The 18,728-nt window shown below is 43.4% G+C and overlaps 1 protein-coding gene across 2 annotated transcripts in view; it reads left to right on the forward strand.

Moving 5' to 3' along the window:
* Susd1 (sushi domain containing 1) overlaps positions 1 to 18,728 on the forward strand; it is a 119,291-nt gene that overhangs the window by 7,233 nt on the left and 93,330 nt on the right. For both annotated transcript variants that reach the window (XM_015492200.2, XM_048783203.1), the window contains exons 2-5: positions 3,719 to 3,832; positions 7,198 to 7,353; positions 16,331 to 16,483; positions 17,663 to 17,842. In XM_015492200.2, the coding sequence (XP_015347686.1) occupies positions 3,719 to 3,832; positions 7,198 to 7,353; positions 16,331 to 16,483; positions 17,663 to 17,842 (603 nt within the window). The remainder of the gene's footprint in view (positions 1 to 3,718; positions 3,833 to 7,197; positions 7,354 to 16,330; positions 16,484 to 17,662; positions 17,843 to 18,728) is intronic.

Genomic DNA, 18,728 nt, shown 5'->3' on the forward strand with positions numbered 1-18,728 from the left:
TGAACCTTTATTTTATTCATTTATTTATATGTGGTGCTGAGGGTTGAACCCAGGGCCTCACACGTGCTAGGTGAGTGCTCTACCGCTGAGCCACAACCCCAGTCCCCGAATTCTGTATTTTTAACAAGCCTCTCTTTTCAGGGTGACTGGCCATCTTGGTTTGTACTCAGACGAGGGGTTCCTAGGACACAGGACTTAGTATTAAAATGGGATGAATTGGTCACTCTTATCTCCTGGTGATTCTTAACTGAGCTTGAAGGTGTTGAACAAGGAACTCTGATGTGTGGTCAGAAGCAGTCCCCACAGTCTGTCCTTGGGTGGGAGTTGTGCTCCCTTCCTCTTTATTCAGTATAAAGTTTCTTTCTTCAGGAGACCATTTGGTCTCTCAAATCACCAGAATTCAGAGGACTATTCTACAAGGCCTTGCAAACTAGGGTCCTCCTGGCTGGATAATTAGCTTCACCTCCATCCCCACCCCAGCACTTTCTGTTCTACAGGTGGTCTGAGAAGCCTTCAGTTGTCTCGTCCTTTGTGCTGCTGTGGGGAACAAACATTTATTGAGCTTCATTCTGCGCTGTCAAATGGATACACGAAACTGTGTTTATCCATTCACATATTTTGTATCCTGGTTGAGGCAACTGTTTCATGGTTGTATACATTGTCAAACTCATTGAACTGTACACTTAAGCCAGGGTCCCTTTTCTTGTAGGTGTATAATGTACCAATAAAGTTATTTTAAAATGTAACTTTCTGTATTTTTTTATCATTGTGGTAAAACAGACATACCATGGTACCATTTACCATCTCAGAGGGTGCAACCGAGCGGCATCAAGTACATTCACTTTGTCGTGCAGCTGCCACCACCATCCATCCCTAGAACTTTTTCATCATACCAAACTGAAACTCCACACCCAAGATTTGAGGTTTTTAATAGGATTGCATTCTATCTACCCATTAAATTGGAGTGAATATTCATCATTGTGTGGTGGAGCACAACTGAAGATTTTGACTTGACCCAGTATATTATTAGTCTGTTTCAGTTGCTATTATGAAATACCTGAAGTGAGATACTTAGTAAAGAAGGGAAAGAAAGAAGGAAAGAAAAAAGAAGAAAAGAAGGAAGAAGTTTTATTTAATCTACAGTTTTAGAGGCCAGAAGGCTAAGAATGGGTGGCCCCTTTGGTTTTCCTCCAGTGAGGGCCTGATGGGAGCTGGCATCATGGTGTAAGCACCACTCGAGGGAGAGATCACTTGGCAAGACAGGAAACCACAGGGTGGAGTCGGCCTGACTTGCTCTTTTTAACTCCCATCTCTTGTGGAAAGTAAATGGGGTATCACGAGAACTAATTAATCCCTTGGGAGGGTGATGTTCCAAATGACCCAATTATTTCCCCCGATGCCCAACCTGTCAGAGGTTCCATGGCCTCTCACATTGCCACACTAGGGACCAGGCTTCCAACACAGGAACCCCTGGAGGACAACCTTAGACAGTATCCAAACCATAGCACCCAAGAACCATTATTTAAAAAGAATTTCCAAAATTTTGGTTGTATTATGTGATTACAAATTGGTAGTGTCTATGAGTTTTATGTATTTTATTTCCCCTTCTTTCTTTTTGATTTTTTTCCATGTCATCAGATGGGTAATGTGCTAATATGTCAAGGTTTCTCCCCTTATTTTAAAGTATAAAGACAAGGGGCTGGTGATATAGAGTGCTTGTCTTGCATGCCCAAGGCCCTAGGTTTGATCCCTGCCCACCAAAAAAAAAAAAAAAAGTCAAAGCTAAAGTATAAAGACACATTAATAGTTATTTTTTTTTTTTTAGTTTTTTTGGCGGACACAACATCTTTGTTTGTATGTGGTGCTGAGGATTGAACCCGGGCTGCACGCATGCCCCGAGAGCGCGCTACCGCTTGAGCCACATCCCCAGCCCATAAAGACACATTAAACTAGAATTTTCTGGAGTATATAAGTTTTATAGCAGGTATTAAACATTTCATTTTTGGATATCTTCTCTATCCTGAAAGTGATTTGAGAGAATGTTTTGTAGTTTTCCAAGTAGTTTCGTTTAGGGGATACTGGAATTATGTTTTGTAGCTTTATTATTTACTATTCTGTGGTGGGAAGATAATACCTTTAATTTTTTTTTTTTTACTTTTTGGAAATTAGTTGCATTTTTTTCCTGGTCTGAGATATATTTTGTAAATATTCCATGGTTAATTTGGTATTAGTAATGATTAATTTGTTATTAGTTAGTAATGATTAATTTGTTTAATTTTTATGTTATCATTCATTAAAAAAGAAGAAGAAGAAGAAGAAGAAGAAGAAGAAGAAGAAAAACAGGACGCAGAATATTTAGAAATCTCCTAGTGTCTGTTGGTTTGTGCCTGGAGCAGCCTGAGGGCTGGCCTGTATTGCCTGGTTAATAATGGGGCCAAGACACAGATAAAATTCCATGCTGGACTCTTCCTTAACTGGGCCACTTCTGAAATTACAGAGACACTGAGCTGAAACAGTATCCCCCATGGCCTCAGGTAGAAATTCTTGTTTGATCTTAGGCCATATATCACCATCTGGTAAATCTGGATGTTTTAGGAGTTTTAGCCTCAAACATTTCTGCTGTTTATCTAAGTAATTGGGGTGTGGTTATCCTGTGAGGAAATGGCTGTTATCTCCCTGACATCTTAAACACATTCCTTTTTTCTTTTTTTTGCCCCTAAAAGGAAAATGGATAGAGTAACAGGCAGCTGTGTTCCTCTCCCCTCTGTTTACTTTTTGAGTTGTAGCAAGTTGGATTTCAGATCCCTTTAGCCAGCCAGTCAATAAAAATACAGTGAGTGTCTATGCTGGGCCATAATAAGGTTTGGACAAAGGTCATAATTGCTGTCTTTGAGTGGCTCATATAAAACCAAACTGGGAAGACAGAGCTGGGATCAGATATGACAAGAAATTAACGTGATTGATTTGGGAATGTGCAGGTGTTAGGTCAGCACAGAGGACGAGACACTCCCTTTTTCTTACAAATGGAGGAATAGGGGAGACTGAGACAGAATGAGATCCTCAGGCTGGGTCTTGAAATTGGAGTAGGTGCCAGCTAGGTGTACAGGGAGGCAGGCATTCTAGGTGAAGGATTGTCAGGACCGTGGCATGGAAATCGGACAGTAGATGGTCTGTTAGGAAAGATTGGCCTCTTCTGCCCAGAGAGTACCACATGTTTGGGATTTGTGAACCATGGAGGCAGGAAATGTCTGTCAGGAGTTAGGTGAATGAGAGTGGTGATTGACACATGGAGGAATCTGCCCGGTATTCATGGGCAATAAGTTGCCCTTGAAGGTCTTTAAAGATGAGATTAGATCTATCCTGTTTATTTTGGAATTCAATCCTTGGTTCCCACCAGGTGCAGTGGCTCATGCCTATATTCCTAGAGATTTGGGAGACTGAGGCAGGAGGACTGAAAGTTTGAAACCAACCTAAGCAATATAGGGAGAGTCTAAGCAACTTATGGAGACCCTGTCTCAAGATGATAATAATAATAATAATAATAATAATAATAATAATAAAGGACTGGGATGTAGTTCAGTAGTAAAGCTCCGCTGTGTTCAATCCCCAGTACCAGAGCGGGAGAGAGAGGGAGAAAATTTGCTATCTTAAAATATATTAACTAAATGTATCCCACCTTGAGCTTTCCTTTTTTTGAAATGTACAAATTATGATTCAGGTGTTGATGTCTGTGCCACTTGCCACGAACATGCTACTTGCCAGCAAAGAGAAGGGAAGAAGATCTGCATTTGTAACTATGGCTTTGTGGGCAATGGGATGACTACCTGTGTTGGTAAGTTCTGACTGGTGGGTTAGATTGAATCATTTAATCAAGAAATAGGATTCTCTAGTGTAAAAGAGTTGATGTCCTTGGGGGGAAAACATTTTGTTCACATGTTTTTATGATGTGAAATTTTATCTATTATAATAGATCTTTGTTTTAGTGTTTGGTCTGTCCTTTTTCTAATGTTTTCCAGGAAGTATCCCTCCTGTTAGAGGTCATTGAACTTGACTCTGGAAACTTGACTCTTGACTCTCTGACCCAACAGAAATTTGAAATCTGTTTTAAGTTTTGAGTTAATTTAACAACTCAAGTGAATATTGCATTTCTAGATTTCTGTATTTTTAAAAAATATATAAATATTTATGTTAATACCATGGGGAAAAACAAACCATAATTTCCTATTGTGCTTTTTTGGTTAATTAGCAAAATAGTTAACTTGGTTTTGGTCTTATGTCTATCAAAATCCATCCTCTGAAATTTTTGTAGATGTGACCCTTTGGGGGACTTGGATGACTTGAATACAAAGTCTTTCAGATTGGAAGCATCTGAAATTATTTTTTTGCCTTGTGGCTTCCATAAGAAGCCACAACAGATGGACGATATCCAGATTTAAGTCCAATTCAGAGAGAGTTTCACAACAGTATTGTAATAGTAAATGTGACAATAATCACCTAGTTTCCTCTCTGCAACCTTGTCACATGCAGTAAAAATATTGATAATTTTGCCATGCAATTGTAGATAGACAATGTATTCAGCCTTGTGATATCTTTGTGTGTGTGTGTGTGTGTGTATGTGTGTTTCATTTTTAAAGAAAAATAACAATCAGTCCTGCATTGAAAAAGTCATATTTCAAAAGCTGTGGTGCTATGCTGCTGGTCTCAGCTATTGGGAAGGCTGAAAGGAGCTGTCAGTTACCCATCATCACCCTCCTGCACCCTGAAGTTGCATCTTCTTTGACCCTTGCTTTTTAGGGTTCTACCCATGCAAGGTGTGGCTGCTTGGCAGTCTGGGGCTCCTGAAGGAATTTATCCTACTAACCTTCTTCACTCTGCAGACCCCTTGCTAGCAGAGACATGCAAAAATCAGAAATTTTTGTACTTGGAGTTGAGGAGCATGGATGAGCTTTCCTGCCCCCTTCTCTAGATGAATTCTCTCTCTTAAGGAGGCTGGCTGTACTCTCAATGTCCCTTTACTTTTAAACAATAGACACTTTTCTTAATGGAAGGAGGGGGCCTCATTAATGTATGTGGTACCTGTTCCCTAACACTGAATGCTGCACATCATAGTACTTGGTCAGCAGTTACAGGTGAGGTTATACATGTGTCAAAAGCACTATACTATGGTATTTAGCCAAGGGACTTCAGAATTCTGGAATCCTTTACCAACCCAGTGTCACCAAAACAGTGACATAGGACAAGAATCTCCTGTTTTATGAACAGCTGGACTTTTATCTGAAAGCACTGTGTACCTTTTTGATCCTTGGGCCAAACATCTCTAGTTTTACTAGCACTAGTTTTACCTGTGAATTGTGTTCCAGATTTCATTAAATTTTAAAATGGTAACACAAGAAAAAGTTAAAGAACCCAGATCTCTTGGAGGGCATTTTTGAGTTAGCAAGAATTGAATGCAAGTTGTGAGAGATTATGAAACAGATTCAAGAGAACCCATAGTGAAATCAAACACTAAAGAACAAAAAGCCAAACTACTAGTTTATGTTCAAGTTGATGAGCTCCCCCCTCCAAACAAACAAACAAATGAAAACCTAGCTGGACAGAACAGCTCTAAAAGGAACACAAGAAATTGGTTCCAGGAGTTCGCTTTGAAGATAGAGGCTGGAGCAGAGTTGACAAACTATGGCCACGAGCCACATCTGACCTGCTGCTTGTTTTTGTAAATAGAATTTTATTGGAACACAGCATTGCTTATTAGTTTATCTATTTTTTATATCTGCTTCGGAGCTCTACAAGCATGGGTGAGTAGATGTAATAGAGATTGCGATAAAGTTTGCTGACCCCTGGGCGAGAAGACAGAGGTGGGATGGAGATTTACTTTCATTTTATTCTTTCAATTTTTAAATTGTTTAATGAAAAACTCACAGGGCAGGCATCTGTGACCTCACAGGCATCCACATTCCAGCCCCTCCTCACTGACGTTACTCACAGTCCCTATTAGCATGAGCTGTTCCTGACACAATCTTAGCCCTGTTCCGGGATGAGGTTTCAGTGCTGATACCATTGTGTTTCCTGGCAGCTCAGATGTTAAAAAATTTCCATTTCAATCATTGGATATAATATTTTTCTCCTGTGGCTTTCATGAAAAACCAAGAGAATGGCTGAGCTGAAAAAAATGGGATTCTGCTGGGTTTGTTTCCCCAAGCTGATGACATAACGACACCAACAGCGATAATCTTGTTGTTATTATGCTGAGAGTTGAACCTAGCATGCTAAGCACATGTGCATGCTAAGCACATGCTCTACCCCTTACTACATCTTCAGCCCTTGATTTGATTTGATTTTTTAAGTGTGAAAAAGTTTCAAAAGAGTCCCCTTCTCCCAATCTTCTTATAAGATGCATGCCCAGTTGGGCTTTGGGGTTTCTCTGCTGGTTTTTGGATACACCTGCTGCACAACCAAGAGAGTCCTGGGTCCTCTAATCTGGGAAGCATATGAAAGGAGAAGAGGTGTGAAACTAGATCAGTGAGCTTTGTCACGGCACAGCTACCCCCCCCCCCCCCCCCCCCCCCCCCCCCCCCCCCCCCCCCCCCCCCCCCCCCCCCCCCCCCCCCCCCCCCCCCCCCCCCCCCCCCCCCCCCCCCCCCCCCCCCCCCCCCCCCCCCCCCCCCCCCCCCCCCCCCCCCCCCCCCCCCCCCCCCCCCCCCCCCCCCCCCCCCCCCCCCCCCCCCCCCCCCCCCCCCCCCCCCCCCCCCCCCCCCCCCCCCCCCCCCCCCCCCCCCCCCCCCCCCCCCCCCCCCCCCCCCCCCCCCCCCCCCCCCCCCCCCCCCCCCCCCCCCCCCCCCCCCCCCCCCCCCCCCCCCCCCCCCCCCCCCCCCCCCCCCCCCCCCCCCCCCCCCCCCCCCCCCCCCCCCCCCCCCCCCCCCCCCCCCCCCCCCCCCCCCCCCCCCCCCCCCCCCCCCCCCCCCCCCCCCCCCCCCCCCCCCCCCCCCCCCCCCCCCCCCCCCCCCCCCCCCCCCCCCCCCCCCCCCCCCCCCCCCCCCCCCCCCCCCCCCCCCCCCCCCCCCCCCCCCCCCCCCCNTGCTTTGTCACGGCCACAGCCCTAACCCCCCCCCCCCCCCCGGGTTTGTAGAGAGACAGTCTGGGCTACTGAACGCTGTGTGGACGGTGGCCTTTCTGTGTGTTGTTTCCATGTATCAACAGATAAAAACGAGTGCCAGTTTGGAGCCACGGTGGTCTGTGGGAAACACACGTCTTGCCACAACACCCTGGGAGGCTTCTACTGCATTTGTCTGGAAGGATATCGAGCCACCAACAACAACGAGACATTCATTCCCAATGATGGCACCTTCTGCACAGGTACTCAGGGGGCTGCGCTGTTGGCCACCTGGTGAGGCAGAACAGCATGTGGGCTGTGGAGGGGCGGAGGACCATCCCAGACTCAGTGTGACTTAAGGGAGGGATTGTCCTTTATGAGTAACAATGGACTAAGTGTTAGTGATTATGAGGGAATCAATGTTAATTTTGTGAGGTGGGTTAATGGTGTGGGGGTAGATAGGATAATAATATTCTTATTTTGGGAGATGCATGCTGAAGTGTCCAGCGATGTTATTATGAAGTATCTAGTGTTGTGATGCCTGTAAGATACTTTAAGTTGCAGAATCTGGAAAATCTCTTGAATTTTTGATGGTGACAGGTGGTCTGTGGGAGTTATTGTAATATTATTTTTCTGGTTCTGTGTGTTGGAACACTTTTATCATGAACCCTGAGGGGGGACTCTCTGAGAGCTGTGCCAGCTGCAAATTCTTATAACTACAAATGGGGTGTCCTTGGGGTGGCTCTGGCACTCACCGGCTCTGAGCATACCACCCGTTAAGGACATGGGGATGGACTGAGCTGTGAGTTCACAGCGGGTCAGAACATTGTCCCTGTGATGTAGGCTGGCCTGCTGTAGGAACAAGCTGAGAGAGAGAGGTGTGCAACTTTTGGAATCACAATAGCTTTGTTGGTCAAATTTCTGGTCATCTGTTGGTTGCATGTAAAGGTGAAAAAAAAAAAAAAAAAACTCCAAAAAGTTCAGTGGCTCTTCTATTATCTGAGCTCTATTCACAGCATGTTATAATAATATAGCTCTTTAGCTTTCTTTTTAAATTTTTATTAAAACAAAGAAAAACCACCTATATTTCAATTCATGAATAAAAATATTTGTGCCTGGTCCAGGGATATAGTAAAATACCAGAAAGACACAGATCCTAAGTTAAGGAACATATATTTCATGAGGGGAGGTAGATATTAAATAAGGAAGCACTGAGAAATAAGTTTGCAATGTACTTGACGAGTATTAATTTATTTTCATCATTTTGCTGTCTTTTTATTTCATATGTGGCATGTACCATGCATTATTTTCAGCTCACTGATGAATAAACTGTGAAGAAAGAATATTACTGTCATTCAGGCATCAGGAAGTGACAGGGAACACAGCTGGTGCAGAGGACATCTTGATTTTTCACTTGCCCCAGTGTCCACATTAAGCTGCTTCACCCTGACCCTCTGTGAACATGCCCCATGATGGGGACACATCGCTCAGGGACTGCCAGCCTCTTGTCACGCAGCTCTTAGGTTGGGCAGAACTCTTCCAGTTTCTTGCAACATGAATTCAACCTTCTCATGGTTCGGGAGGCTGGGAAGTCCAAAATCAAGACAAATTTTGTGTCTGATGAGGATCTCCTTCCTAGATGAGAATCTTTTCGTTGTGTTCCCTGGCTCTCTGACTTTCTAAGAAAATCTTTGAATGGCCTTAAGAAGGAGAGGCAGAAAAGTACTCCTGGTCCTGAGATGGATTGCATAGACTTTGTGACTGCTAAAAAGCTCTGAGTTACTTCAAGGTTTTCAGGGAAAAGAAAGAGGGAGGAGGGAACATGCTTTGTTTCCCTCCTGCCAGCTTCTGATGCTCTGCTCCATTCTCCCTCTTGACCTGCACCAAGGCAAAACCCTCAGAGGATATGGCTGATTTATGAATGAATGCATTCTGAGTAAACGTATTATAATATCCTCTTGGTTTCAGATAGGAAATTACCAGCTACATGGTTGCAGAAGTCCAGTGTTGACAGATTAAATTAGGCACGTTAACAAGAAAAGATAGTGATCAATGGAAACCTTATAAGATGACGATCTAGGATTCAGTTCACTCATCACACGTTTCTCATGCACTTCTTCCCTGACCAGGCCGGGCTAGTGAGAGGTGACAGGCAGACAGCTAATTTTACCCTCATAGGTGTTAATCGCCGGAAAGCAAAGGTGATGACTGGGATCCAGGGGGGACACTTATCTTGGCAACGAGGAAGGGAAATGTTCTGGAGGATGTGACACCTGAAATTGTGTTTTCAAGGCTATGGGAGTTTGCTGGGAAGACCTTTTATAACTGTTTATTTATTAGTATCGTTCCAAGGGATTTAGTCAACTTTTGAAAGTTAGGAAGAAGGAAGAGGAAGAAGAGGAGGGAGAAGAGGACTTGGGGGAAGGGGAGAGAGAAGGAAAGACAGAGGAGCAGGAAGAAGAAAATATTTTTTTGCAAAGGTCCAATAGGTGTCAGCCAAAAGAAGGAATCCTGATCCAGGATCTGCTGCTATTTGTTCTACTTTTTGCAATTATTTAGTGATCTTCCCCTTTAGGAAAACTGGGATATACTTCACATTCCACAAAATTCACCCTTTTTTAAAAAAAAAATTTATTTTTTTAGTTGTAGTTGGACATAATACCTTTATTTGTTTTTATGTGGTGCTGAGGATCGAACCTAGGGCCTCACGCTTGCTAGACAAGCGCTCTACCACTGAGCCACAACACCAGCCCCAAATTCACCCTTTTGAAGTATACAATTCGGTGGTTTTGAGTTATGCTACTATCACTACTATTTCATTTTAGGTGTTTTCATCATCCCAAAATGAAACCCTGCATCTGTTGGCAGTCATTCCCATGGCCTTTCTGGTTGAGGCCTCTGATTAGCCCACTGATGGGTGACTTTTCTTGTTGGTACTGAGTTTCTTTCAAAATCACATTTGCCAGGGAAACATTAGTGGAGCTCAGCAAATTTGGGGGTATTAGCCATTATCTGGTGTTTGCCTGGTTCCTAGATCCCGAAGAATCCTGCTGCCAGATGTTTGCTGTGATTCATAGAGTGACAGTCAAGCTTAAGAGCTGGTTGTGGGTAGCCCTCTTGGGAGGCCACCAAAAATAGACAAGGAATGAGTTGCAGGGGTTCTAGTAGGGAGATAATTCCAGCCAGTTCTGGAGAACCGGAAGATGTTCTGGCTCCAGAACTGAATGCCTCCTGGGAATCACGGAAGCTTTGTCATGAGGCACAGGAAGAAGCTCTGTGGCAATTCTGTGTGAGGGTGGTGTGCTGGGGTGGGCTAGAGAAATGAGACTGACGTAGGGGCGAGGCCTACGGCAGTCATCTCCCTACCAATAGGACTCTAAGGAGGCCAGGCTCTACAGCAAAACCTGCAAACTACAAACTAGCTTCTATGTGCCATTGAATTCTCCAGATCCTGCCGATGCGTCCCAACCTGATGGCAGCAGCAACCTTCTTCTCTTTTTTCTTTTTTGGTACCGAGGATTGAACTCAGGGGCGTTGGATCACTGAGCCACATCCCTAGCCCTATTTTGTATTTTATTTGGAGACAGGGTCTCCCTGAGTTGCTTAGTGCCTTGATTTTGCTAAGGCTGGCTTTGAACTCATGATCCTCTTGCTTTAGCCTCCTGAGCTGCTGGGATTACAGGAGCAACCTTCTTTTTCATAAGTTCATCTCTTGCAGCATTAGGGCCTGATGCTGTTGCTGCTGTGAAATGTAGCAGCACTAAGCCCTGGCTAAGAAAGGGGGTAAAGGCAGAAAAATAATTTACGGAACACATGTTTGCCACTCATCAGTTCCCAGAACCTCCTGCTCAAAGCCTGGATCCTGTAGGTTTGCCTGTGTGAGGTCATTCCTAGACATTAGTCCTATCCCCTTGGAGATGAGGCTAGAGATCCCAGGGCAGGAGGCTTGTCCCCAACGTGAGCCATCACTTCAAGCTTTTCAGCTCTTGCTATTGTGGGTTCTGGAGCAGCCTGATGTGGCCTCAGACACAAACATGCGGGCCTGCTGAGACTCTGCTTGCTCTCTTTGGGGAATTGCCCAGTTAACTTGTAGCTGTCTTGAGGTTTCCCCCAGTGATTTCTCCAAATGGAACTTCCCTGCCACTCCTTTGTTTTAGCTGGATCTTCTCCACCCCCTCCCCTCTTCTTCCCCTCCCCCTTCCCCCTATCTTTTTCCTCTTCCTCTTCTTTTCTTGCTACTAGAGGTTGAGCTCAGAGTTGCTTTGCCATTGAGCCATATCCCCAGTCCTTTTTATTTGTTGAAGTAGGGTATCACTAAATTGCTTAGGGCCTTGCTAAGTTGTCAAGCCTTGCAATCCTCCTGCCTCAGCCTCCCAAGTCTCTGGGATTACAGGAGTGCACTTTTACACCTGGCTTTTTGGATTTTATTCTTAAAGAGTTGTGTTCTATTACTCTGGAAGAAGGAGGAAGCAAGGAAATATAAATCCAAGGGCAAGTACATTCCCTGGAGTGTGTTGCTTTCTCCTGTCCAGAGCTGTGTGGCTCCTTGACGTCTCCCTAGAGTCTTGCTGACTCTGCTTTAGACATGGGGCCATGATACTTCTCCAGCTCCCAGGAAGGAGAGAGAGGGCAAAGATTCTGGATCAAAGGAGATTGAAGCAAAATTCCATCCCCCCAAGTACCTGAGGTCCAGACCAAGACACCACTGCTCCTCTTTGGCGTGAGCAGGAAATGCCTCCAGGTTAATGTCTCCCACATCTTACTCTTGCCTTCTGTTACTTGCTCAAGCTCCGGGATATCAATTTTCTGGGTTCCTTTCCAAGTCCCTCTTGAATATGGTGAAATATGTACACAGGGTTCTTTCCTAAGACTCCATTGGTGTAAGGACTCAGATTTATCCTCAAACCATCTACAAAACCGGTTTTCCTAAACAAATGATGAATATGGAGAAAACTGAAGAAATTGTTCAGCTTTTTCATGACCCCTGCATCTCTAAGTAGCCCCTTGCCTTACTTGACCTTATTTATTCTGATGTTTCACCGGCTGGAGTATTTTCTCAAAATTATTTTCAGAAAAGAAATGTCAGTGGTATAATTCTCGAGATCATTCATGTTCTAAAATGTCATTTCTTTTCTTAAATAGAGCATGATGTTTCATTCCCCTTTCCTTAGAACTATAAATACTACTCCACTGCCATGTAGCATTTAGTGTTTTAGACAAGAAGTCCCAGGTCAGAAGGGGTCTCCTCTTCATAGGTTACCATTCCTTTTTCTCAGAAGGTATATTTTTTCTCTTATTCTGTGGGGTTTGGAATGGCTCTAATTTTTTATTTATTTTTGCAATGATGGGGATTGTACCTGGGGCCTCACATGTGCCAGGCAAGTGTTCTACCACTGGGCTACACCACAGCCCCTTCATTTTAAGTAACAGCTTCATTGAGATATAATTTGCATGCCCTAAAATATACCCATTTAAAGTGAAAGTGAACAATTCAGTGGTGGTTAATATATTCACAGAATTACACAACCATTACCACCTATTTTAGATTTTTGTCTCCCCCAAAAGAAACCCCATGCCCATTGTCTCTCTGCTTCCCACTTCCCGCTGACCTAGACAACCACAGCTTCACTTTCTGTCTCTGTAGATTTGCATGTTCTGGAGACTTTCTGTGAACTGGATCAGGCAATATGTGGCCTGTGTGTTAGAGTGAGGTGTTGAAGTGGTTCATATATTTCTATCAAAGACTACCTTCCCTAGATGCCACACCTTTGTCTTTTCTAGCTCATGGTGGGGAAAAGAGGAGGGTAGGAGTCCTGCACTTAGGGTGTAGAAAAATTAGGGGTGGTCCCAAGGGATCCCAATCCTGGAGGTAGGGGTGAGAGCCCCAAAGGGAGGCAGCAGGTGTGGTCAGCCCGTAGCCTGCTGGCCACGTTCAAGATTTATTTTTCAGCCAGTGCCTTATGTCATCCTCAGGAGAATGACATGCCTGTTGCCTTAAAAGTCTATTCGGATTTGAAGCATAAGCTGAAGTTTTGTTTTTGTTTTTTCCCCTTTGAGACTAGTTTTTGTATATTCACTCCCTTCTCTTTGGTAATTCCTCTTAAGTGGATATTGAATATTTTGGATCCGTCTCCATAACGTTTGGCATTTGTTCTGTTATTTCTGTCTCACAATTTTTTTTTTCTATCTAATTTTGGAGAATTCCTCAAGTTGGGATTTGCAATATTTTTTTTCATTGGCAAGTAACCTATATTCAATGCTTCCACCGAGTTTTTATTTTTAGCATTCATATTTTGCTTAGTTTCTAAGATTAATTGTCTTCTCAGAGGTCCCCTTTTAAAATTGATGTGTTATTCTCTTAATCTCACTTATTTGGACTTTGCTGACTCTTCATATGTCAAGGGGTCTTGGTTATGTATTGCTGCACAGCCCACCGGCACCTGTGCTGTCCCATCCCACAGACTGGCAGGGTGCTTCTGCTTCATCTGCTGTGGTACATTTAGCCAGTGGCTGGGTTGAGCTGCAGGTAATAGCAGGGATAGCAGGCCTTGCCCACATGTCTAGGGCCTCCATGCTGACTAGAGGCCAGGGGACTTCAGTTATCTTTCGCATGGCCTCTATCTTCACATGGTGTCTCATTTTGGGGGCCCTTTTGAGTGGCCTTTCTCCCAAGCACAATAGCTTGGACTTCCTTACAGAATGGCCACCAAATTCCAAGCGAAGGAAAGGGGAGGCTGCCATGCTTCTTCTTTGTTTTATTTATTTTTATGTAGTGCTAAGGATGGAACCTAGTGCCTCACACATGCCAGGCAAGCGCTCTACCACCGAGCTACAGCCCCAGCCCCCACTGCCACGCTTCTTATGAGCTGGGTCCAACAGTCTACTGTTACTTCTGCTCTGTTCTGTTGGGCAAAGCAAGTCTCGAGACCAACCTAAGAGGAGGGGGAACTGATTCCACTGTTTTTTTTAAATTGAATCAGATTCTTGAGATATAGCATGCAAGGGGAGGAATTGTTGGTAGCTGTCTTTGGAGACCATTTTCCACAGATTTTCCCAAAGTTTGCTCCAGTGAAGAAACAGATAGGTTCATCAGAATAGGTAGCTTGCGTGAGCTCCTTCAGCAACTGAGTGAACTGCTGGCTCCCAAACAGGGATCAGTGTGACTGACAGGTGTGCACTGGACCAAGACCAAAGAGAGAGAGACTAGAGTGAATTTTTACAAGATTATATTAAACAAATTTATAAGGATTCTGAAGTAGTTTTCTTCTCTGTTTTGGGGTGCTAATCTGTCCTCTCTTTATTTAAAAAAATTTTTTTTAGTTGTAGTTGGACACAATACCTTTATTTTATTATTCATTTTTGTGTGGTGCTGAGGATCAAACCTAGAGCCCCACATGTGCTAGGTGAGCACTCTACTGCTGAGCCATGACCCCAGCCCCAATCTGTCCTTTTTAAATTTTTATTTATTTATTTATTTTTAAAATTTTTTTTTTTATTTTTTATTTTTCAGTTTTTGGCGGATACAACATCTTTGTTTGTATGTGGTGCTGAGGATCGAACCCGGATCGCACGCATGCCAAGCGAGCGCGCTACCGCTTGAGCCACATCCCCAGCCCCTGTCCTTTTTTTATGAAATTATGGTGTTAGTAATTTTTGGGGGGGGATAAAAAAAGATCTTGCCTGGCAGAATAGAATATTGGCCATTTTATATCAGTCCTTCTGAAGTTACAGGTCTTTGAAATCCCAGAGCCTAGGTGCAACCAGACTTTCTTTATTCATGATGCTCCCTGTCCACTGCCCACCACTCACTCCTGTGGTTCTTGTAGGTGTCCTAGGAAGATTATCATTTCAATCAGGGAGCTTTTATTTTTTTTTCTTCCTTCCTTTCTTTTCTTCTTCTTCATTCTCTGTCTTTTTTGGTACTGGGGGTTAAACCCAGGGGCACTTTAGCATTGAGATACATCCCCAGGCCTTTATTATTATTATTATTATTATTATTATTATTATTATTATTGTTATTATTATACTTTGAGACAGTATTTCACTAAGTTGCTAAGGCTGGCCTCAAACTTGCAATCCTCCTGCCTCAGCCTCCACACTTGCTGGGATTACAGGTGTGTGCCACCACACCTAGTGGAATTCTTTAAGTTTTTAAGCTGTTCTGGGGGAAAAAACTCTGCTTACTCTACAGAGGTTTCTTCTCCAGCCTCTTAAATGCTATACAGTGTTTACCCTTGTACCTGCTGTCTTTGGCAATTGTTTTAGTCAGCTTTTCCACTGCTGAAAGACCTGACAAGAACAATTTTAGTAGAAGAAGTGTTTATTTGGGGGCTCACAGTTTCAGAGGTCTCAGTCCATAGAAGTCTGGCTCCATTCCTCAGGGCTTGAGGTGAGGCTGAACATCACGGTGGAAGAGTGTGGCAGAGGGAAGCAGCTCACATCATGATCAGGAAGCAGAGAGAGACTCTACTCACTGGATGCAAATATATACCCCACAGCCACACCCCCAATGAACCACTTCCTCTGGTTACCCCACCTACCTTCAGTTACCACTCAACTAATCCAATCGGGTGATTAATTCATTGAATGGATTAAGGGTCTTATAACCCAATCATTTCTTTTCTGAACCTCCTTGCGTTGCCCCGCACATGAGCTTTTGGGGGACACCTCACATCCAATCCAAAACAGCAATCTTCAGTCAAATGGAGAAGACTCCAAGGAGCATATCTTGTTCTTCTTGAAGCTTATTTTAAGGCCTCTACTCTGGGGAAAATTAGTGAGCCCCTTCTTAATTACCCACTTCTACCTGCCACATCATCCTGTACTCAGGAACTGAGATGCTGTTTGTCAGTTGCTAGCATTTTTCACTCTTGTGCAAATTGTTTTAGATTTGGAGCTCCATGTTAGTATAAGGTTAGGACTATCTTTATTTATAGCAATTGAATGTGTTCTTTTTATTGGGTGTTAGGGAACTGGGGATGGTCATTGGTTTCTATTAATTTCCAGAACACACTTACAAGTATTTATTGAGCACTTCATGTTTTCAGTGCTTTATTATGTGAAGACTATATGAGAAGAACCCTTAAAGAGTAACAGAAAATTCATGATACAATTGCAAACACATGTCCATTTGTAAGGACAGATGGAAAAAGTGAGAAAACAGCTGTTACAATGTCCCCCCCCCACCCTCTTTTTTTTCTTTCTGTTTTTCTTTTTCCTGTATCTGGGGTGGGTCTGAAGACATAAATGAGTGTGAAGTTTCCGGCGTGTGCCAGCCTGGAGGACAGTGTGTCAACACTCCCGGGAGCTTCAAATGCTACTGTAAGGATGGATACTTGCCGAAGAATGGATCTGAGCCTTTCCACCCGGCCAGAGATGCCACGGTATGCACAGGTGGGTATTGCCAATGAATGCAGGCCCTTGAGGTGAGATCTGTGGTGTGACTCGCACATGCTGATGTTCCTAGGTCTGTGTTGAGGCTGTGGGTGGAGATGATCTGTTCCTTTGTACTTTTGTACAACCTATGAATTAAAGCAGATAGTGATCTGATCACCATAGAAGGGGCTGTGTTAAAAAAGTTAAAACTTGGGGCTGGGGATGTGGCTCAAGCGGTAGCATGCTCGCCTGGCATGCGTGCGGCCCGGGTTCGATCCTCAGCACCGCATACAAACAAAGATGTTGTGTCCGCCGAAAACTAAAAGAAAAAAAATAAGTATTTTGTCAAGAGCTTTATAATGTTTTGAACAACCAATAAAAAAAAATAAAAAAAAATAATAAAAAAAAAAGTTAAAACTAGCAAACGAGGTATTTTAGTAGTTAACAGACATTTGACATCAGTTGTGATGTTAGAGAGGAGTTTAGCCAATCTGGTAAAGACCTAGCATCTCAAAAGTGATGTTGAAAATTACAAAGGTACATATATTTTAAGGTATTTTGCAATTCAGTTTTTACTTCATGGGATTAGGTGTTCAATTTTTTTTTTTCAAGTTGTAGATGGACACAATGCCTTTATTTATTTTTATGTGGTGCTGAGGATCAAACCCAGTGCCCACATGTGCTAGGTAAGCGCTCTACTGCTGAGCCACAACCCTGGCCCCAGACTAGGAGTTTTTTAAGTTAGTATAAATTAATGAGGACTGATCTCTAGATTATTTCATCTTTGTGCATGTATAGATGCTATTACCTAGGGAAGGACAGAAGATTGAATTAAGATGATCATTAGAAACATTAGAAACATGGCCAGAACTCATATGGAAAAAGCTGAGCACAGTGGCACAGGCCCCTGATCCCAGCGACTCAGGAGGCCGAGGCAGGAAGATCGAAAGTTCAAAGCAACCTAGCGAGGACCTAAGCAACTTAGTGAGACCCTGTCTCAAAATAAAAATAAAAATGACTGGGGATGTGGCTCAGTGGTTAAGTAGCCCTGTGTTTAATCCCTAGTACCAAAAAAAAAGTCAAATCAGTGTATCTAAAATAGGGATTGGGGGTATGTGTGTGAGGAATGGGGTAAATGTGGAGCGAGATTGTGAATTTTAAAACTTTACATTCACATGGTAATGAATTTGTTTTCAGAAATAGACTGTGGCACCCCTCCTGATGTCCCACATGGCTACATCATAGGAAATTATACCTCTAGGCTGGGCAGCCAGGTCCGTTATGGTTGCAAAGAAGGATTTTTCAGTGTTCCGGAACATACAGTTTCAAACTGCACAGCCCTGGGCACGTGGGAGTCCCCAAAATTATATTGCCAAGGTGAGTTTTCAAAAAGTCCAGGATTTCAGTTATACCATTTTGAGATTGTTTCATATTTCTCTCTCAGTTCTACTTTGGGCTTGTAAATAAAGTAAGTCCAGTATGTCCCTGTTTGTTACTAGTAAGTTTTCAGTTGGTTCTCTTGGTACTTTAGGAATAGTGTCTTGTCAAGTGCAGATGATAATTCTATCTTCTAGCTTTCTGTATTTGTGAAAGTTATGTTTCTTTTCTCTCTCTCTCTCTCTATTTTTTGAGATATGTTTTTCTCTTGATGGGTCACTTGGCTAATGTTTTTAGGACGAAAACTTAAATAGTAGTGTTGACTTTGTTCTCTTCTCGTTCCTGACTTCCATGGAAATTGTTGGGGCGTTTCACCATTTGTTTTGTGATCTTGGCTTTTTGATGCTGTGTGTATCTACTTAGAACCTTGAGCCCATTACTGTTTTCAGCTCGTTTAATCCTTACAGAATCCCTGTGAGAAGATAACTTTTATCACAATTTACAGTTGAAAAGAGTCCTCTGAAAATGAATAATGTAATGGAGAGGCTAAGTGATTTGTTTAAAGCTGGATAACTAGTGGTAGAGACGAAATTTGTACCCAGAGATCCTAGTGTCACAGGTTGGGTTTTCAATCACTCTGTTACACTGATTCTGTTTTTATTTTTATTTTTTTATTTTTTTTTTTTTTTTATTTTTTTTATTGTGGGTTGTTCAAAACATTACAAATTTCTTGACATATCATATTCCACACTTTGATTCAAGTGGGTTATGAACTCCCACCCTCACCCCATACACAGATAGCAGAATCACATCAGTTTCACATCCATTGATTTACAAATTGCCATCCTAGTGTCTGTTGTGCTCCGCTGCCTTTCCCATCCTCCAC

This window comes from Marmota marmota, unplaced genomic scaffold, assembly GCF_001458135.2.
Source record: "Marmota marmota marmota unplaced genomic scaffold, marMar, whole genome shotgun sequence".
NCBI classification, from domain to species: Eukaryota; Metazoa; Chordata; class Mammalia; order Rodentia; family Sciuridae; genus Marmota; species Marmota marmota.